Source organism: Bidens hawaiensis, unplaced genomic scaffold (assembly GCF_021521415.1).
Source record: "Bidens hawaiensis isolate Kalapana, Puna unplaced genomic scaffold, B.hawaiensis_p1.1 tig00035007_1, whole genome shotgun sequence".
Lineage (NCBI taxonomy): Eukaryota > Viridiplantae > Streptophyta > Magnoliopsida > Asterales > Asteraceae > Bidens > Bidens hawaiensis.
Genome location: NW_027496071.1, coordinates 96,198 through 119,169, shown reverse-complemented (window position 1 = coordinate 119,169; position 22,972 = coordinate 96,198). Strand labels below are relative to the sequence as shown.

General features: G+C 34.2%; 3 protein-coding genes across 4 annotated transcripts; 2 read left to right on the top strand and 1 right to left on the bottom strand.

Annotated features, from left to right (window-relative positions):
• The first annotated feature begins 454 nt into the window (after positions 1-454).
• Positions 455-5,273, top strand: LOC143586847 (bifunctional nitrilase/nitrile hydratase NIT4B-like). Of its 2 annotated transcripts, none has more exons than XM_077068306.1 (6): positions 455-504; positions 1,135-1,315; positions 1,403-1,582; positions 2,748-3,041; positions 3,610-3,894; positions 4,744-5,273. In XM_077068306.1, exons 2-6 carry the CDS (start codon positions 1,174-1,176, stop codon positions 4,878-4,880), a joined length of 1,038 nt encoding a protein of 345 aa, XP_076924421.1. In that variant the 5' UTR covers positions 455-504; positions 1,135-1,173; the 3' UTR covers positions 4,881-5,273. The 2 variants fall into 2 exon arrangements, with proteins under 2 accessions (XP_076924421.1, XP_076924422.1); XM_077068307.1 differs by lacking the exon at positions 455-504 and adding an exon at positions 586-670.
• Positions 5,019-10,368, bottom strand: LOC143586842 (uncharacterized). Its single transcript, XM_077068302.1, has 3 exons — positions 9,808-10,368; positions 8,889-8,984; positions 5,019-6,092 (listed from the first exon to the last, which is right to left on the bottom strand). The coding sequence occupies exons 1-3, from the start codon at positions 10,027-10,029 to the stop codon at positions 5,019-5,021; spliced, it is 1,392 nt and encodes a 463-aa protein (XP_076924417.1). The 5' UTR covers positions 10,030-10,368.
• A 7,992-nt stretch (positions 10,369-18,360) lies between these two features.
• On the top strand, positions 18,361-22,552 carry LOC143586846 (putative methyltransferase PMT3). Its single transcript, XM_077068305.1, has 7 exons — positions 18,361-18,822; positions 18,908-19,072; positions 19,987-20,169; positions 20,244-20,838; positions 20,951-21,063; positions 21,146-21,366; positions 22,093-22,552. The coding sequence occupies exons 1-7, from the start codon at positions 18,565-18,567 to the stop codon at positions 22,409-22,411; spliced, it is 1,854 nt and encodes a 617-aa protein (XP_076924420.1). The 5' UTR covers positions 18,361-18,564; the 3' UTR covers positions 22,412-22,552.
• The last annotated feature ends 420 nt before the right edge of the window (positions 22,553-22,972 follow it).

Below are 22,972 nucleotides of genomic sequence, written 5' to 3'. Positions count from 1 at the left end.
TATTCGGTTTTACCAGAAACTTGGTTTAATATGAAAATATTTAAAAAGTAAATTTAAAAGATTAGTCATAATAAAGCAAAAATAGACAAAATAAAAAAAATGAAAAGAAAAGAAAAGACAACAAAAAGATAAAAAAAAATTAAAATAAAAAATAAGAAAAGTACAAAATGACACAATTTTTAAGGGATATCTGACGGATTGATCATGACGAATTAAATGAGTGTTTTTAATTTTTCTTGGGTGGACTCTTAACTAAACATAACATGTAATATTTAGTTGACCCAATAATGACCCGTTTATCAAATAAAAAAAAAGAATCTTGACAAACATGTCGACGTTCGAGTGGTATTTTAAGAAAAAAAATAACGAATAAAAGTGAATCTTAACGAATAATACATACAATGAATCCAACCAAACATACATGTTAAAATAACGAGTGTGTGGAGAAGAGTGGTTCCTTCTAGACGCCTCTCAATACATTCATCCATTTTTCATAATCAGACTGTAAGTCTTTTAAGTTTCTTAACTTATTATTATGCACACACTTCAAATTCTCCAAATTCACGTAATTGCACACATGCAGATAGATGGATTAATTCAACTTTCATGCACCTTGATATTGTATAACCCCTCTATTTACAGCTAGATTTCGATTGTTTTGATGTTTAGAGTTAGTGAATTTTAATTTTGAATCAAAATTGATAAGAATATCCTGTGTTTTGATACTAAAATTGGAATTTTAGGCAAGAACAGTGTGAAACCTTTGATTTATACATGAATTTAGGGTTTTCTGTTACGGTAATGGTAACTAGCGAAAACCCGCAACCTGCAGCAGGGATGCGGCTCGAATTTGGTCGGTTCGGTTTGCTACAGTATCAGTACGATGCCTGCACTCGCTATAGTAACAGAGAGAAAAAAACCAAAATAAATAAACTCGTAATATGTTCAAAAGAATATTAAAACATGTTTTAAAAATTATTATTTAAAATTTAATTAAATAAAACAACATAATTATTAACAAAGCAAAACAAAAAAGACTATCATTTTGGACACAAATACCAAAAATGCACTATCAATATTATGTTATGGATATAAGATCTTGATCCATAAACTGTTTTAATGGTTTTTAAGCAGCAAGATTCAAGAACAGATAATTTTGTGCTGTGATAATCAATGGCATTAGTTCCAACAACCGAGACCGATACTGCTGCTGTGTTCACTGAAGTCAACATGGGTTCCCCTGATTCGGGCTCAACCGTTCGGGCCACTGTCATCCAGGCTGCAACCATCTTCTATGATACCCCTGCTACCCTCGGTTCGAGCCACATTTGTTTTAAATTTATTATGTAAATGGATAAATGTTGATTACAGTAACTAAAGTTGTTAATTGTATGAATTACAGATAAGGCTGAGAGGTTACTAGCTGAAGCTGCTTCATACGGGTCACAATTAGTTGTGTTTCCTGAAGCGTTTATTGGTGGTTATCCTCGCGGCTCGAATTTTGGTGTGACGATTGGTAACCGTACGCTTAAGGGGAAAGAAGATTTCAGGAAGTATCATGCTGCAGCCATTAATGTACCTGGTATAACTTTGCAAATATTGTTGCAAGTAAATAGGTTGATTAGAAACCACACTGTTAACTGAAATAACCAACTGGGCCGTTTAATTTACCTTTGGTTCAATTTTGAATTTTCTAAAGGCCAAAGTTCGGGCTAGTACAGTGTTAATCGACCTGTAACATATTATAAACAGACCTGTAACATGTTATATCGGGGCGAAAAATGCTGCTGCGCCATTAATAATTTGTATATATTACATTTATATATATTTATTGCATATATATCTTTATTAAGTTCATCACACTATTGGGCTGAAACAACTAGTTTGCCCACTATTGGGCTATTGGCCTAAAGTAAATGTGATTAACCAAAAAAAGACCATTTTGTGACCCATAACTCATTTTAACTGAACCATTCTTAACCAAAACGCTCGGTTTTTCATTTAAGTTTTAGTTAGCCATGTACATGGGTCGGTTTTAAGCTCAAACCGAACCAAAAACCGTAAATTTGGTTTTTGAGTTTTTGAAAGCCGTTCGCTTTTAGTTTTTCGGTTTTACCATTTGTGCTGGAATTTTTTGGCCTGAAAAAATTGGCCAGCAATATTGAATTTGGGCCTAAATCTGCTAATTAATTGTTTATTATACATCAGGCTAAAAGATTTTGGTTCCGCAATTTATTAAATTCTTATAAATTACTTAACATTCAAAATAAAATATGAAAAGCTTTCTGGTCTCGATTTTTGTATTGTGTTCAATTCGGTTTCACCATTTGGGCTGGGAAATTTTGAGCCACAAAAAAGTTGGCTCAAAATAATGAGAGATTTTGGTCTATATTTTTTTGCTAATTAATGATTAATTGTTTAGTTTAACATCTGACTAATATATATGTGTCACCAATATTTAATAAATTCTTATCAATTTCTTAACATTTAAAATGAAAATCCATATTCCCGGCTCACTTTTTTCGGTTTTAATTACATGCCAAGCCGAATCGCCAATTCAGTTTTTACGAAAATATAAAACTAAATTCTCTGTTTTTGTTCGGGTTCGGTTATTTCACCTCTAGTATTAGTTCATAAGCAACCTAAACCGACCCACCTGTGCTCACCCTTAATATAACTGTCGTCAAGAAAATAATTATATTTTTTGATGTGTTAACTTTTAAGTGTGTATTTGGTGATACATGCAGGTCCGGAAGTTGACCGATTGGTTGCAATGGCGGGAAAATACAAAGTTACTTTAGTGATGGGAGTTATAGAGAGAGATGGATACACTCTCTATTGTACGGTTTTGTTTTTTGATAATCAAGGATGTTACCTTGGTAAGCACAGGAAGCTTATGCCAACAGCTTTGGAGCGCATAATTTGGGGTTTTGGTGACGGGTCACATATACCCGTTTTTGATACCCCGGTTGGAAAAATCGGTGCTGCTATTTGTTGGGAGAATAAAATGCCATTGTTAAGGACCGCGATGTATGCTAAAGGTTTGTGACTTTGTTCTATATTCCAATTTAGAAGTAACAATTTGTTTTTTGTTATTTGTAAATGAGTCGGTTTTGGTTATGATTTATGTCAAATATTTAAATGTAAAAACTTAGTTGAAAAGAAAACGGTCGATCAAATGGTCCAAAGTGTCATAAAGTGCATTTTAACTTATTAGTGTACTTATATAGGTTTTATATCTCAACGTACATAGTCAAATAAAAAAAATAGCTATAAGAAATTGGATCGAATGGGTTAAAAGTTTAAAGTACATTTTATAGCGCATAACACGCTATATTTGTATTAAAACATTTAAATAATTATTGTAATAATATCATGCTTATCGTATGTCGAGAATTAACTATTTATAAAAGAATTCTAAAATTGACGGAATTTTGTAGTCCTACCTAAGGGCGTGAATTTCTGACACTTCACACAAAATTTGCAGGTTTGGGTTTAGACTAAATTGGTTCGAGTCAAATCTCAAGTTGAACCCTCAAACACCTTTAGACGTTAGTGTTAACTTTTTTGTAATTATCTTTATTAACTATTATGTTTATGGTTAAACAGGAATAGAAATATATTGTGCACCAACAGCTGATTCAAGGGATGTTTGGCAAGCATCGATGACACATATAGCCTTAGAGGGTGGATGTTTTGTTTTATCCGCAAACCAGTTTTGTAGAAGAAAAGATTACCCGCCTCCCCCCGAGTATGATTTTATTACTGGAACCGATGAAGAACTCACACCCGAATCTGTAGTTTGTGCTGGTGGCAGTGTTATCATTTCACCATCAGGAGCTGTTCTTGCGGGCCCGAATTATGATGGTGAAGCACTTATTACAGCCGATTTAGGTACGCTCAAAATGTTTGCATTAGAGGTGGTAAATTTTGCTGGTTAAAAAGGGTTACTTTTAGTGCTGGTTTAAATGTAGGGGTGCATATGAGACGAGACGTGTCTGAGCTTGACTAGGCTCGAGCTCGGCTCGTGAGTCGTGAGTAATTTTTCAAGCTCGAGTTGGGTCGGGATCAAATCGTTTATTGTTTTATTATCTATTTTAAATGCTTTTGTGATTTTTTTTGTATATATCTTAATTAAGATTTTTATGCATAACATAAAATATATATTATTTGTTAATTTATTATAAGTTTATACATTATAATGAATATTATTTGAATATATATATTTAATATGTTAGATAAAAGTTGTATAACTAATAAGCTCATTTGGGCTCGCGATCCAGTTCGAGCTCGATAAGTGAAGCTCTGGCTCGGCTCGTTTATTGTTTAAGTTTTAATTTAAGTACATTATAATTATTTTTATATATATTTTACTTATAATATGTATATGTAACATAATATGTAGTATTTGTTATTTTTATCATAATTTTATACATTTTAATAATTATTATCTAAATATATATTTTATATATTAAATCAAGTTGTATAAATGATAGGGTCGTTTAGGCCCGCGAGCCAACTCGAGCTCAATAACTGAAGTGGGGGCCCAGCAGCTCAGGCGCAGGCTCCTTTAAGCTCGGCTTGATTCAAGCTTTTAGTGAGCTCACAAACGACTTGGCTCGTTTACACCCCTAGTTAAATGAGACAGACCAGCAACCCATTAACATGTTTTATTAGTTTATTAAAATTAAACGCATTCTTTTAAAGTTTTTTGACGGTTTAAATGGCTAACATTTGGCATAGATCTTGGTGAAATCGCTCGGGCAAAGTTTGACTTTGATGTGGTTGGGCATTATGCAAGACCCGAAGTGCTTAGCTTGATTGTGAGAGACGATCCAGCAACCCCCGTCTCATTCACATCAGAGGGTTCTCACAAATAGTAATCTTCTTTATGTGTCGACTTGACAATTTGATGAAAATTAACGTTTTTATGCGCTTTTTCGATTATTAATAAATGAAAACTTTTGTATTGATTTAAACGCTTAATCGAGCAAATTACATATAACATCGAAGTTATTTCAAGAAAGAACGGAACCGGATACTATGCGATCTCTTAGATCTTTGATCATTTTGTATCTTTCCATTTCATCTTCATACTCTTTCGTTGTAGATGAACCAGAAAACCCTAAAATGCTCGCTTCCAAACACTTATTTAACTCTCCGCTCACATTTTTCATATCGAGCCCAAATTCCCACTCAATGCAATCGGAGTTACGCCCAGCAACCTCATTTTGCGCGTTTGTTATTTCAGCATTTACAACTTCAAGGGCGTTTTCGTCATTGACCATTTTTCCTATGATGTTTTTGTTTTTGTTCTCGCCTTTGTTGTAACCAGTGCTTTGATACCATGATAAAACTTTGGGTGTTATATGGTATATGCTGTTATCGGCTTCCAAAATTTCCTCGAGTTCACGTGCTAGAATATCCACTTGTTTATGTTTATCCTCATATTCGTGTTTTGCATCTATGAGCTTCATGTGAACTCGTTCCTCACGTAGCATATCAGCAACACGAAGCATTTCTCTCTCTTCTTCTATCTCTGCACGGACCCTTTCGGATTCTTTCTTTAGTTCTTCAAGCTCAACTCTATGTTCTTCAATGTTATGAACCATCTTTTGGCATAACCGATCCAAAACCTCGGTTACTTGTTTTTCTGATTCGGCTTCTTGTGTGGCTTTTGCTAAAGACGACTTTGTGTTTGCTAGCTCTCGGCCTAGTTTCTTGTTCATCCGCTCAGCTTGTCGTCTGAGTTTCCTTTCGGTCTCCAGTTCTCGTGATATGGTTTTGACTGCAAACCGGATCTTGTCTTGCTCTTCGGACTTGTGAGCACTTTGGTTTGATCGTTGTTCTTGGATTAACTTGTTGACGTGAGACCGGGCCTTGTTGAGCTCGTGATTCAATGTTGATGCTAGGGAAATGCTCGATGGATGGTTGCTAGTGTGGTCCGTGTCGTTGGTCCACATGTGAGCTAGAAGTTTGAGTATTTCTTTCGATACTGTGAGCGAGTGCTTGATTTCATCCAACCCATGGGTCGATTTTAACACACAGTCTTTGGTTACGGTTTCTATCTCGCCATATGGTCGTGATTTTCCCTAACGACAAGAAAAAAAATAATAGATAAGTTCAATCTATACAAACAAAGCTTTTTTACTACAACAGTTCACGCTACAGTGTTTATAAATCGTTAAAATTGACCAAACCGTTCAACGTGAAGCAAGTCAGTCGGTTTGAGATTCAAACGGTTTGGTTCTAACGGTTTCCATTTCAATGGCTTGGTCCATCTGTAACTCAGAACCAGCCATTTAACTTTTATTATTTGTAACAGTTATATATATGTTTTATAACTATAAACCACTTTGTCATTTTAAAAGTTAAATGTAAAATTTGTTAGAACCGCCAAATCAAAGCATTTAGCCGCCAAACCGGTGAAACCAGCCTACTTGGCCTAAGGCTGAGGGGTGTGGGGGGCGCGAGAGGGGGCGCGAGTGGGGGCGCCAGCCAATAATATTGTGACGTGTGGCAGAGAGAGAAACTTGATAAGATGGGTGTTGGTTGTGGTGCTCGCGCCCCGGGCCATGGTGTGGAGGGGCGCGAGAGGGGGCGCGAGCGGTTTATTTTTTTATTTTTTTATAAATGTATTAAAAAAACGTATTATTAAAAAAACAAGAAATTATTTAAAAAAACACACATTAATTAAAAAAACACATTAATATCTAAAAAAAATTAAAGTACTAAAAAAAACATTATTCTTATTCTTCGGCTTGGTCTTCTTCGATCAACCTCTTCCGGATACGTTCCTTTTGTTTTTCCATCAGCATTTGGTCGACCGGATTTAGGTTACTGAAGTCTCTTGTAAGGAAGTCCAAATCTCTCATTCTTTTTTTTTCCTTTTTGTCATTAGAGACCACCTCCTTTTTGTCATTAGAGACCATCAGCCATGTTTTTAAAAAAAGGTTTCGAAGATAGGGTGATTTTGGTATGTGATATTGGTTTTGGGTGTGGTATGTGAGAATGGTTTTGGGTGTGGTATGTATTGGTTTATATAGAGGAATATATATGTGATATATAGAGGAATATATATAGAGGAAAAAAAAAATTTTTTTTTTTAATACACATTAATATGAGCCAACGGCTCTATTCACGCTTCCCAAGCCTCCTTCACGCTACCCCCAGCCGCTACCCCTCTTGCGCCTGCCTCTTTTTCCGCGCTCGCGCCCCTCTCGCGCCCCTCTCACGCCTCGGTGGTGTGGTGCTCGCGCCCCGGGGCGCGAGCGGCTGTCCTCTTGCGCCCTTTCTCGCGCTCCACACCCCTCAGCCTAACCGTTAAACCTGGCTGGTTTGGCTTGGCCTATTCTCCAAACTTATAGTTAGCCTTTTTCATTTTTCTTTTTCTCAGCAGCTTAAATTACACCTTTTTTTTTGTCATTTACGGAATTTGAACCCTCATCGCACATTCAGTTAACGGTATTGCTTGGAAATTACTAAAATAGACTTAATTGTTCCATCAATGATGGCACGTAACGTATAAAGATAAAACAATTATTAGTTGCATTTTATTCAATATCATTGAATGTAACTTAATGAAATGGGGACACCATTTTTATGTAGAGACTGGCCCAAACCTTGGAGACAAAGTTACAAAATAATTGTAACGATCGGGCTGCATGTTAACATAATCATTTATTATTAGAAAAAAATAAATTGTCCTTCCGAAATTCTACTTAAAAATCATTTTAACAGATATTTGTCCATTTAAGTTTAAATTAGGTGCATTCAAGGAAAATGCATATTCTTTGAAAGTTTGAATTCACCTATGACAAAAACTAAATATTAACATCTAGACATGTTTTACGCAATTGAATAACTTAAATAACGTTCAACTAAAACACAACACATTGCAGAGACTTTGCATGATCGAACCTTTCTAACGCTCTTTAAGCTTCTTTTATCGAATAACAAAACGACACATCACGTGACATATCGTGGAAAAAAAATTAAAATTCGAGTAAAAGGTGAAACTATAAATACGTAATCTGACTTGTAACGTGTAGTGTTCTTGTTGTCTAAAAAGCTTAATGGGGGTAAAAGAAAAGAAAAAAGTTAAAATGTAGTTTGAAAAGGGTAAAAAGCTAGTACCACAAAAGTTTAAATCATGCAAGTTTTTTTTCTTCTATGTGTCGGTTTTTAACTAGTTTCTTGCCAATAATGTGATTTTTTGTTAACTTGTTTTTTTTTATTAAATGTGATTAAAATAACCAATTGAAAGATATTTGGTACATATAATCTTTTGAAGTTTGAACCCCATACTTTAGATTAGCTAAAATTCAACAACTAATTCAGAGTGTGACCCCACTATTTGCTGTCTCTCTGACTTATAGTGCAAGGGGTATGCACAAAAACAACAAATAATTAATACGTACCATTTAAAAAATATAATTAAGATTCTATTTTCTTCAAATATAAAAAAAGTCGTTATAAACATGTTGTACAACACTTGTGCAAACATTTGTTTTGTATAGATTACATAACTTTTATTTATGTATTTTATGATTCCGATAAAAACCAACACGCTCGACAAGTGTTCCTGGTTGTCATATCAGATATGACATAGCCACAATATAACATAGATCGAAAATCATGTCAAGAACATGAAACCAAACGTAATAAATGTATTTACGGGTTAAAATAACACGACACACTTAACTAAAAATATTTATGTGCCCGATCTGAAATTGAGTCGGATATACTTAGACTAAACCGAACCCTTTGAATTTTATGTTATGTTTTTGTTATTTCACAACTATGAATCTTTGAACTATACTAAGATTTTTATATAAATAATTTTATTGATATTAATTTGGCATGAAATAAGCAAAAGTCAAAATTACCTCATATGGTTTTGCATGGTAAGTCAATGGCATCCCCCCAAAGCTATTGTCTTTCTCCATAAAGCTACAAGATTGTCTGTATTGTGGATTTATTACCTGCAAAGCGCCAAAACGTTACAGACACGTGGGCATGTGAGTAGTAATTTTTAAACATTTTTATGAAATTTATAAGTCAATCCTGAAATTTTTGTAATGACTCAAATCGGTAAAATAATATTAAAATAATCAATTATAAGAAATACAAAATTCTTCAAAACGATTAAAAAAAACTATAAGTTGAATAATATGCCAAACATATGTTTAAAAATAACTTATAAATATATAATTGTTGAATGGTTGCGAAGCTTAGCGGAACCATTGCCAAATCAAATTTGAGCTGACTTGACTCATAATCTATAATCCAAGTGAAATCATGGTCAATTCAAACTTGAGCTAACTTGACTCATACTCTCTAATTAAAGCCAGAAGATCAGTTCGTATTCCCACAATACGAGACCAGTGGTGTCCCACTGGCCAGTGAGGTTTTTTATTCATTTATTTTAATGATTTTATATGTTTGTTTTTACATAAGTCTAAAATAACAAGTTAACAACAATCTCAGGTTATAAAAATATAGAAATTAACTTTTCGAGTTTTTACTAAGCTAAATACTAAAAATTACTAACAAGTTGCAAGCCACAAGTTACAGGCCACAAGTTACTTGACCTATGCTATATTAAGTTTAAACCTACCACCTTATTTTCCTAAAATGTTTTCATAAATATCAATTCCCCATGAAAAAAAACTATATAGACCTTGTTAAATGCATCAACTTGCTATTAGAAAAATAACAAACAACATAAGTGGAAAATGCATATCATAAAACTATACACTAAAAGTTACCAAACACCTTAATTTACTAAAAATCACCAAAACAAACCTCGGGAACCGAAACCTTGCCAGGGGAGCTACCAGTTTTGTTTCGAGATCGATCAACATTCGTACTAGATTTCTCCAAATTGACACATTTCTCATTTCGTGGCGAATCAGTTTTTTCGCCTGAATATTGCGCTAGAGTATTATTTGCAAACGATGACGATGAAGTGGTAGGAAACCGACGTTTTCTGATCTTTGATGGCATATCTGAGGCCCTGATATCCATATATGCAAATGGAAGATTATAAGCAATTGAGATTTTGAGAGAGAGAAATGAAGAAGGTGTTTGATGATACTAATAAAATGCCAAAGAGAAGAAGTGGCAAATACATGAATATAACGGGAACATGCATGTGGAAATTGACGGCTGGGATTTTGGATGGAACGAGGGTACCCACATTGATGATTTATTGGTATTTTATATTCCTCCTAACACGTTATATTGTTTGTTTTAATGTTTCGATAATTATTGGTTTTCTATGATTTTGGTGTAAAATAATGTTGATAAAGAGAATGGAATACAGAAGTATAGATTAGAGTTATTTATTTCTTAATAAAGTTACATAATACATATAGTTAAAAATATTTTTTTATGAAGTTCTAGGATATTTACATTCATTATATATACAGTGCATTAAATTATTTTTTTTTTCGTTTTCCAAATGATTATATCATTTGAGATTTTGAGTCTGTTGATATAATCTTAAGAACAAATTTAATTAAGAATTTTCTTAAATTTTTCATATGAAATGTCTTAGTAAATACTATTAAATTTTCACTCAACAAATTTGTTAAACAATAGACTTGGGGGGCGTAATATAAAGTGAAGGCTTTGAGCCTTCACTTATCCAAGAGCCAAATTATATAATAGAGGCAAATATTTACCGGTAACTAGAGTTTTGAGCTTAAAAGATTGCTGAAATATGTTATCGACAGTTGGGAGTCATTCGTCCGGAAGTAGAGCCAACTAAAAATACAAGGAATTAGGTTTGAAAAAAGACAAACAACCCGGCCAACCCAAGTAATCCCCCGTAACATTAATCGGTACCAAACTCGTCTAGTTGCCCTTATATATTGGTATTATACTTTTAAGGTATATTGTAATCAGTTGGCTTTATTCTAAGTTGACTAGTAACATGCATACTTCAGCCATCTCTAGAAGACACACAACTCACTCTAGGTAAATTGTATTCTACTGATAAATGCTAACATATCTAAATGATATATCAAGCTGTGAATGAACGATAACACCTAAACATGGCACTTTTGGACATAAATTTGCATTGACGTCAGGTTACCAACAATGTGAAACTACAATTTACATTAGTTAAAATTGAAGGTTGTTAATACAGATCTTGATAGTAAGAATTGTTATCAAATTATAAACCCAAAAGAAATTTTAAAATTCGAAAAAGTGATCATTACTTTCATAGTATTGTCACTTAACATGCTTTTGTTACCCGTGCAATGAATCAAAACATATAGTACAAATACATTTTGTATTTTGGTGTATATATTTTTAAGAGTGGATTTGACTATAGCTAATTGTGTGCCTATTCGTATAGGTAAGTGACAATTCGTGGTTGTTACAAGTTTGTAATTGTCATTTCAAGACATCATACATACACTGATAGACATTTTATCTTGGTTAATCACGACTTAAATGTTAACAAAAATTAATAATAACACTGTGATTTAAATATATTTGATTTTCATTCGATTCTTTCTCTTTTATAACAACTCTTTCAGCTCTAAATCGATCGAATATATTGTAGGAATTGTCTGAATTTTTGCCTTTTATACCAACAATGTGTGTCATTTACGCTGGAACCATGACTTTTTAGTTGGAGTCATCATAAAGGTCTTTACTCTATTGGATACAACCATCAGGTTGAACTCATGTTCATCTTAAAAAAAGAAAAAAAAAGCTCATACCGTCACTAAATCAACCCCCCCCCCCTTCCCAAAGTTAAACTGGTGGACGAGTAGTTAGTGTGTCCTCTTTATACCCCTTTGGATGGGCCCATCCACGTGTATCATCATATTCGCATGAGTTGAAATTCCAAGCAAGACGTGATTTTATATTAAGAAAAGATCTCAGTTTTATAATCTTTTTAGGACATCCTAAAAGATTGAGTCGTCCCTAATCTCGACAGGTTTTTAAAAAAATCTTCAAACAATAATGAATTGTTCTTATTTTGGGTTTTTTTTATAATTTATCATCGTGAGTGTGAGTAGACAATAATTACGATTATCTATAGAGGAAAGAAACATAAATATTTAGATACCAGCTATCCCTACAATATAATATTAGGGTAAAAAGTAGTTATAATTACGTTATCCATATTTAAAATTTAAGAATCACCATCGACCATCGTGGCTGCCATCCACTTTGTTATCGCGCCGCCTCTACCATCATCATCTCCATGTAGCCGCGGCCTGCTGTCAATGCTCGCAACTGCCAATAGATGCCACACAAACAATATATCGCATGAACTCCTTAATTTAAATACTTTTTTTTCTAACACAATTCTTAATCAGAATTTGTGTTTTTCGTTTTTTGGTTCAAAACTTGTTTTGACACGAACCCTATTAACATTTTTTAAAGCAACACGTTTTGTTCTGTTACTCGGTCTCATCACCCGTTTTGCCCTGCATATTAATGAATAAATCGGTATGAAGTCTTAGAAAATATCTAATGTTCCTGTTGATTATGGACACTAAGACTACTCGCTATGGGGCTCCGTTGGGTGATGTGGTGGGCGCCGTTGGGCGCCGAACACCGCCGTGAGGCGCGGTCCAACCAAGGGCGCCGAGGTAAAGGTGGTTGTGACGCTGGGCGCGGATGATGCTTTGATGGTGGGGCCCTCTCTCTCTCTATCTCTCAAACACACATACATACATATGTATATATGTATTAAAGGGGCTTCGAAGCCCCCGCACCATAGAGGGGCGACTTTCTGGTGGAGTTTCGAAGCCCCCAGTGCCCATGTGGCGCTGAGGTGGCACTGGGGAGGGGCTTCGAAACCCCTCACCGTAGCGAATAGTCTAATGAATGTAGTAGCTAGTAGCAGACTAGCAGGAGGTAGGTAATAGTCATAGGGAGCTCAACTGTTTTGTGACTTTGTGTCATAGTCATATTCGGTATCAATAATTCTCAATTACTCATGTATCTATACAAATGCAAAGATATTATAAGACACTTAAGCAAAAACAAAAGAGAGGAGACATGAAAAGAAGGCGATTTGAGTGGTGACTAATATGTAGATAAGGCCCCTATACCCTAAAGGAGACTACCAAGATCGAGTCCCACTAACTCTAACCCTTACGAGGTCATACATCACTAGGCTTTGGGGCGTACTCCCCTCTTCGCTTCCCTCCATTTTGTGTCACGTCAGCGCTACATCACACTGCATTCCACTCCACTCTCTTCCTCTCCATCATGAGTTAAATTGGACGGGGTGATTCGTGTGGAGAAGCCCATGTTAATCTCCACAATCTACTAACATTGGCCTTAATACGCTAATAATGAGATATGGTTTATGAATACATTAGTTTGAGGCCCGTGTACTACACATGTATTTCTTGAAAATACAATATTTAATAAATAATCAGTATATAAGAAACAATAAACCCCTTAAACATTATTAATAAAGCCGTTGTACAATAGTCTTTAAAACAATTTTAAAGTAAAAGATAATTATAAATATCAAATGTTTAAAAAAATAGGTTGTAAATATTAAATTAACAAATTTTGAAGCATAAATTTTAAGAATGATAACTATTATTTTACAATTATAAATTTGTTAAAAATAGTGAAGTTTAATATAGAAGTGATAAGTGGCAAAACATGTATTAGAGAGTAAAGATTCTTTAAATTTCATGTAGTTTGACTCATAGTTATTTAGTATATACACCACAATATTGGCTCAAACTTCGGTTTCGTTTCATGCCTAAAGAATAATCGAAAGATTATTTTAAAATCTAAATATCTAATATCTATAATTGTTGTTCCTTGCATCTTGTCTTTTCCTAGCATTATTTCTTGTTTGCTAGACAAAGTATATCATTATCTAGCATGTGATGAGTTATGTATTATTTTTTATATGGCCACAATTACACGAAACAAAAAAGATGTTACACATTCAAGGAGTAAATAACACTATTATTGCCACTCGATCTCTTTATCACTTAGCAAATTTACATTATTTTGGCCGTTCTTGTTTGTACACCAAAAGATCTTTGTTCGAGGTGGCGTTGATGCCTGCCCGTTATTGTATATATTGCATCATTGATGATTATTTACTTAACTAGATTAGCCGCATCAGTATCGATATAATCTTTAGTCAGGGATGATGGGTCGATGGCTTGATACAACTCTTATTTATGTACAATGTTTATTATACATAAATTGGCATTCTTTTTATACATTCATAGCTACTTACAAAGATTAGGGGTAACTAAGGGTACAAGCTCCTCAAATAAATACTTAATTATGATCAATTTATTTACTATTACACATACTTATGTGTTTGATTAATAATTTTATATGATGTTGCAGTATTCGTTATGCTTTCATATACACTTATATTGTTGCATATTAATACTTTTCATTTAAGTTTAATGCTACAATACAAAGACGATCTAGTCGCATTGAACTAAAGGACAACACCACATGGCCTTGTAATCTCTTGAGTAGACATTAAAATTTCAAGAATCCTCTGAGTGGCGAAAGTTTTTGTTGTTGACAAGCAAGAATTTGGGTCCAAAAAGAAGCCATCTTGCAACGTCTAGGCCTTAGCTCCGGAATTTGGAAAAAAGACTTGGGCAAGATTTAGACCTTGAATCCGAAAAAAAGGCCTTCTTGTAAGAATTGAACTTTGAGTCCAAAAAGAAGTCTACAAGAACAAGATTTTGACCTGAGTCCGGAAGAAGCCTTCGGGCAAGAATTGGAACTAGAGTTCAAAAAGAAGCATCTGGATAAAAATTAAACTTTAAGTAAAAAAAGAAGTCTTGTCCATGCAAGCGAAGCACGAGCCTAAGTTCTCAAAAAGTCTTTTACCCAAAAGTATTCGACCACTTAACTTACTACACTAATGTTTAAGTAAGGCCACCCGTAGTGGGCGGCGAATCCGGACGAAATCCGGCGATGATGGGCGAGAACACCCTCCCCCCACCTAACGATTTGTGGGGCGACAGGGGGGGCATCTATTTATCGCTGCTTCCCCTTTTAATTTATTATTATAATTGATTGTGTGTGGTATATATATAGGATCAGGATCATGAGAGAACTTTTTTGAAATTGAGAACTATGAGGACCATTTTAGACCACAAAAAACCCGAAAATAAAAAAAAATTATAAAATAAAAAAAAACACAAAAATCAAAAAAGTAAAAAAACCAAAATTCTTATTTTATCATCCCGGTTTCATAAAAAAAAACTAGGTTTAGCTAAATTATATACACATATGTATAATATATACATATATGTACATTTACATGTTTTTTTGTACACATGTGTATAATTTAAGATAAATGATACTATACATATGTGTATATTACGTAGCTAAAGATTATATAAAATTATACATATGTGTATAATACGACGTTTTTTATTACTTTATTTTTTTAATGAAACCGGAATGAAATATAAGAATTTTGGTTTTTTACTTTTTTAAAAATTTTATTATTTATTGTTTTATGATTTTTTTTAAATTTAAAGGTGTTTTTGGAGGTCCAAAATGGTTCTCAAAGTTCTTAATTTGCAAAGAGTTCTCTTAGGATTCATATACTATATATATATATATACTAGTTTTTATCCCCGTATTACGGGGATTGTTTTATATTTTTTGTTTTAATATTTATGTATTTTTTGAATTTATATTTTTTTATTATATGAAAGTTAATAATATACTTATGGTTTGATGATAAATTATTTCACAAATAAATGAGATGTTATAACCCGGTTTAAAAGCTATATGGTTTTGATGAGACCCAAGACCCGTTTATTTTTTTATTATAAAATTGGTTTTTTTAATTATAAATAATATTTATGAAAGTTAATAATATACTTATGGTTTGATGAGACCCAAGACCCATTTATTTTTTTTACTATAAAATTGGTTTTTTAATTTAAATTATATATATATATATATATATATATATATCTTTTTTAAAATAAATAAGATATTAATTTTTAGTATATCCTATTTTATAGGATTTTTACATCAATAATTTGGTTAGAATAATTTTTTATTTAATGAGATGTTATAACCCGTTTAAGGAATATCTGGGTTTGGTAAGACCCATATCCATGAATCCGGGTCAAATGCATGAGAAGCCTCCATTTAAAAATCAAGCAAATCTGGTGACTCCAAAAAAAGGGGGAGCGACCACATCGCGACACGTAGGATTTTTATGTTTTCGTTTATATATATTATAGATATATATGGTTACAACACTATTACACCCCAAAAACAAAAATCTGCCCTTTGCTGACTGGGTGTCACATGACGTAAAATGCCCCATTTTGTAGCACCTCCACTACACATAGCCTAAGGTATTACACTAATGTTTAAGTGTCACAAAGAGTATACTTTATTTTATTTAAACCAATAAACAAGGACAATAAGTCTTGAATGATTACAACCAGATTCGTCATTAACAGCACCGCTATACGAACAAGAAAAGCAAACAAACTACTAATTGTGGAAGAAGTGTTAATCGATTACGCTAGTAATAATAAAGAGTGTATTCTTATAAGGAGGCGACGACCCAATTGCACAAGGAAGGAATATACCGTTGACGTGGTATTCTAAAGATAAGCCCGAATAATTTGGTGTTTCCAAAGTCAGCACAAGACGCTCCATTCCAAACTAGAGGATGCGTCAATGAGAAGCTACACTTATAGGGTTGAAGACAACCAGGCTCACAATCAATTAACGATTTTCATAACAGTAACAAATTGACTCCTATGTAGCTCCAGCCCAATACTGAGATCCATATCATGTAATATCACCTCAATAATTAAACACATAAGATATTATTAGAAAGATTATAAGTAAAACAACTAATACTAATTTAACATTAAGACATTAATAACTTATGCAACGTTAGTCCCTATTGACAACATATGGTTTGAATTCGACATAATGTATTTAGCACCACATCTGATTCTAGATTAGCGGACCTGTCTATACCCATTTTCTACGATGAACCCACAAGATGACAAGATCAAACCAGCACTATAATCAAGCCCGTCGGTCAAAGCTCGTTATATTTAAGTTAAAGTTCATTCCCGGTCTCTTAAATAAAAGTGACCGTATACACATCTTAATGGAGAACCTTCCACCTCATCACAGAATGAGTCCTACACAACAAGTCATCAACACTAGTTGCACGATAACTTGCTTCAACTACAATCTTCTACCTCAAACCCAAAACCTAAACAAACCCATCTTAAAGAGATTACACCCTCAATTTCTCTCACACTCATCAACCAATAAAACTTTAGGGACCTTTTAGTCAAACCAACCAAACTCAAGTTCCTTTTTAATCAAAACCCACATGGGCAGGTGTAAATCCAATTCACCCTTGAAAGAGAAACCCACTTGCCAACCGACACCCTACCCGTGTTTTTTTAACTAACAAGTAGGACCCAACCAACACATAAAAGTAACAACCAGGGACTCAAACTGTACCAAATCCATAATCCCAGGGACCCAAAACCACCCAAATGTTATAAACACAATAATAATAATAATAATAATAATAATAATAATAATAATAATATAAAACACCGCGTGACAACAGTGCAGTTTTAACACTCAGATCTACCCCTACCTCTGTTTATATTGCCACTCATTATCCACACCTTACATCTCTTCTTCTTCTTCTTCTTCTTCTTCTTCTTCTTATTATTATTATTATTCATTCATTCAGACGGAAGTAAGTTCAATTCCTCTGTTTTTGTTCGGTAATTTCTTAGATCTGATTCCGAATTGCAGCTTTATTAGTTTTGAAATTCGTTAGGTTTTCGTATTTGATGTGATCTAATGTTATATTGTATGCGTATAGATTTGGCGGTAAATTGTACTGTGATTGAATCGTCTGATTAATTTAAACCTAGCGTAAGCATTGTATTTGCTGTAACTTATTGTTAATTTGTTACAATTAATTTGTGAATTATCAGCGAATGTTATGCTATGTTATGTAGTGAGCTGGTTGAGTAATTGTGGAATCTGTTGTTTTTTTATGACATTTTACCTTTATGTGATTGTGATGTTATAATTTGGTTACTTTTGAACTGTAAACGCGATCATGTAATTAAAGTTAGTTAATAGTTATTAATTAGATCTTGAAGTTATGATTCTTATTAATTAATAACATTAATAATAATAATGATCTTGTTTGACAACTCAAGTTAATTTAAGTGGATCTCGAATTAGTGAATATCATATCATAATATATTTTTAAAGTTTCATACAAACCTTACTAATACACATAGACTAACTAATACTTTGCGTACGATGCTGATACGTTTTCTTTTTGTTTAACAGTTGGTCGGACAACGAATCTGGTATCTGGAATATTGTATTATCTTTTGATTATAAGGGAGTCGGGTATCCACGAAATTAAGCATATTTTGGATAAACAATACTAAATTGTCTATTAAGAAAACAATGCAATTATTTTTGTGATAAAGTAATTGCATTTTAAGTCAAACTCATTAACGTTGTGGTGTATCAAACATAACGTTAATTATGAGAGGAAGAACAGACGGATCTAAGAAGCGTTTGCTTACTACTTTGGTTCTTGTGGGAGCTGCGCTTGTTTTTCTTTATTTGTACTTCGGTTCTCAGAGTGAAGGTGAGTCAGCTATAGAGTATGGTAGTCGGTCGCTAAGGAAGCTTGGGTCGTCTTACTTAGGTGGTGATGAAGAATCTGATCTTGGAATCAAGCAAGATGATTTTAAGTTTGGGGTCAATGATGAAGATGGTATTGTACCAAAAAGCTTTCCCGTGAGTTGTTTAACAATAAGTTTGGATCTTTGTGCGCTTCTTTACTTAATTTTGTATTTTAATCTTTTGTCTTTCTTTCTTGCAGGTTTGTGATGATCGATACTCTGAATTGATACCCTGTCTTGACCGACACCTTATCTACCAGATGAGATTGAAGTTGGATTTGTCTTTAATGGAGCACTATGAAAGACATTGCCCTCTGCCCGAAAGGCGTTTCAACTGTTTGATTCCTCCCCCATCAGGGTACAAGGTGTGGTTTTTATCAACTAGAAGTGGATAATGGACTGGGGTGACTTGGGTACTGGTTCATACATGTGGCTTATATAGGCCTGTAAAAGAACCAAATGAACACGACCTGAGCATGTTCTTGTTTGTTAACTTTAACTGAACAAATGATTGAACACGGACAACTGATTGAACAACATTTCTTGTTCGTGTTCATTCATTAAAAAATGGATGTGTTCGTTAACAGTATAAATGAATGAACATAGCTGAACATAGATAAGCGAACATAACTTGGCTTAAACCTATTAAAGTAAATGTGGACAACAATTTGCGGGGTTTAAAAAGTTATTATAAGTAGACTAAATTGTAATAGGGCTAAAATAATTAAATGAATATTTCAACAAACGTAAACGAATGAACTTTAACAAAAGTAAACTAACAAACACAAAAGAATATAGTGAACAAACATAAACGAATTTAAATAAACGAGCGTTCACGAACATAAATGAATGAACGTACGAACGAGACATGTGTTCATGTTCGTTCATTAAACTAACTGACCAATTTTTTTTTGTTCATATTCGTTCGTTTATTAGATAAATGAACTTCCCACTGAACGGTTCACTTAACGTTCGGTTAATTTACAGTCCTAGGCTTATGGTACCTGGTCAAACGGGCTGGGTAGACATGAGACGTTTTTGTACATTTTTGTTTTAATCCTTTTTTATAAGTAGTAGGCGTGGCGTGTCTATGTCCCACAGAAACCATATTGTTTTTTATAGTAATCTAAGCTTTTGAATAAAATGAGATTATGAGGTTTTGCACATCAATATATACTTTTGACCCATTTCGCTTGTTTACTTTTTTAAGCTAATTTTTGTTCTATTTATAAGTGTTTGAGATTGCCCCCTTTAACAACATTGGAATATTTTGATGCAGGTCCCCATCAAGTGGCCAAAAAGCAGAGATGAAGTATGGAAAGCAAACATACCACATACTCACCTTGCACACGAGAAATCAGACCAAAATTGGATGGTTGTAAAAGGTGAAAAGATCATATTCCCAGGTGGAGGAACTCATTTCCACTATGGAGCTGATAAGTACATCAAATCAATCGCAAATGTAACTATTTTCCCACATCTAGTTTGCCCTGCTTTATTCCATTTTCTTATTCTAACAAACAATCTAATCAATAGATGCTCAACTTCTCAAAAGACAACATGAACAATGAAGGAAACTTACGGACCGTACTCGATGTCGGTTGTGGTGTTGCAAGTTTTGGCGGTTACCTTCTATCATCCAACATCATTGCAATGTCATTAGCACCTAATGATGTGCATCAAAACCAAATCCAGTTTGCTTTAGAACGAGGCATTCCTGCATACCTTGGTGTTCTTGGAACAAAAAGACTTCCGTACCCGAGCAGATCTTTTGAACTTGCTCATTGTTCCCGTTGTAGAATCGATTGGCTTCAACGAGACGGGATTCTTTTACTTGAATTGGATCGGTTACTTAGACCAGGTGGTTACTTTGCCTACTCGTCTCCTGAAGCATATGCACAAGATGAAGAGGATCTTAGAATATGGAAAGAAATGAGCGCACTTGTTGAACGTATGTGCTGGAAAATAGCTGCAAAGAGAAACCAAACTGTTATTTGGGTCAAACCTTTGACTAATGATTGTTACATGGAACGAGCTCCCGGTACTCAACCACCTCTTTGTCGGTCAGATGATGATCCCGATGCTGTTTATGGAGTAAACATGGAAGCTTGCATTACCCCTTACTCTGAACGTAAGTAATCTTCCTGTCGGTTGAGTTTGTAAAATGTTTTTGACTTTCAAAAGTTAAACAAAGACTTATTAGTATAAAATACTTAAAAACTTTCATGCTTTTTTTTCGTCAGATGATCACACAACCAAAGGAAGCGGGTTGGCTCCATGGCCAGCTAGGCTAACTTCTCCTCCACCTCGTCTTGCTGACTTTGGCTATTCAAGTGACATGTTTGAAAAGGATACGGTAAAAATCATAATACATTTTCCTCTCATATTATTTCAATTTAAATGTTTATTAATTCACAAATTCTTGCATAATTTTATAGGAGCTGTGGCGTAAGAGGGTTGAGAACTACTGGGACCTGTTGAGCCCAAAAATATCAGCAAATACCATAAGGAATGTGATGGATATGAAGGCAAATTTGGGTTCGTTTGGTGCTGCTTTGGGGAACAAAGATGTTTGGGTGATGAATGTTGTCCCTGAAGATGGACCCAATACATTGAAGCTTATTTATGATAGAGGCTTAATCGGCTCAATTCATAACTGGTATGTATTAATCCTATTTATCATTTCTGTCATAATATTTACAAGCTCGTGGACCTTGCCTAAACTAGGCCCGACCTGAACTGTTCCCCAAATTGAAAATTAACTAGAGTTTGGCAGGAGTTATCAAAAAACTGATTAGCAGAAACTAAAATAACTGACAAAACCAAACCGAAATAACTCACCCAAAATAATAGCCGACGGATCCTTTTTTTTTTCAATTTAAAAACCGAAAATTATAGTTGGGTTTTGGTTATATCTCGTTCCAAAACCAAACTGAACTCTGGAACTGAACCAAACCGAACTTGTTTGAATGTTTATTCTTGCATTTATTGCACTAGCTCATTTTGGGCCAGAAGTTTTAGGCCCAAATTCATTAATAAGTGTTAAATGCTTTTGACCTTAAGCAGTGGCGAAGCTTGGACTAACACACCGGGGGGGCGGACTCAAAATGTATACAAAATTTCACAAACGAGGGGGGCCGGGCTCAAATTGCCGGCCGAAAATGGTCAAATTTACACTACGTATAAAAATTTTCGGACGAAAACGAGTAAATTTACACTACTACGCAAAAAAAAAACAGGGGGGGGGGGGGCACCCCCAGCCCTAACTAACCTTCGCCAGTGACCTTTTGTTTCGGGTCCAGATTCGTTATTTTGGCCCATTTTCTTTTGACACAAACATTTCAAGCCCAAATGTAAAACCAAAAGTCGGGTGCATTTCTTTCAGGTGTGAAGCATACTCAACATACCCACGTACGTACGATCTTCTCCACGCGAGCAACGTGTTCTCAGACATAATCGAAAAGAAAGGTTGCAGCAGTGAAGATCTGTTAATCGAGATCGACCGTATTCTCAGGCCCACGGGCTTCCTAATCGTTCGTGACAAAAAGCCCGTCACTGATTTCGTGAAGAAATATTTACCCGCAATACATTGGGAAACAGTTGCGGTCGCGGATTCGCCATCAGAATCAGATGGAGATGATGTTGTGCTCATAGTCCAAAAGAAACTATGGCTCACAAGTGAAAGCTTAAGGGAAACAGATTAAGTTTTGAACCTAAAAGGCCACTATTCTGTTTTGTAGCATCAAATTGTGACTTTAGTTTCTACTTGTGATTTAGTTGATTTATTTGCTATGATATACATTTGCATCTACAAACTCAATATTGTCTATTTTTGTTAGTATTTATTTAGCAGAGTTTGATTTAAATAATTAATCCAAATATGCATACGTTTTCATAAGTGTTTTTTTATATATGGATATGTGACTGATAAGTGACAAATTGTTTATATGTTTTAGCTCATATGTCATTAAGGAGATTTTATATATAAACATGTCATATTGATGAGTATTACATAAGAGGACATTTTGGTAATTTCATTTCACACTTAAAAGTAAGGGTTTAGAGTTATTTGAGACCAAACAAAATCCTAAAGTAATGGCACATATATCATGTTACTATGAACCCCTCTAAAAATGTTTATATCAAAACTTATAAAAACAAACCAATATGATTTTTAGCTTCTTTTAGAATAGCCATAGAGAAATACCAAAACCATTGTCAAAAAGACATATAATCATTGATCCAAATAATGGTGATGCATGGGG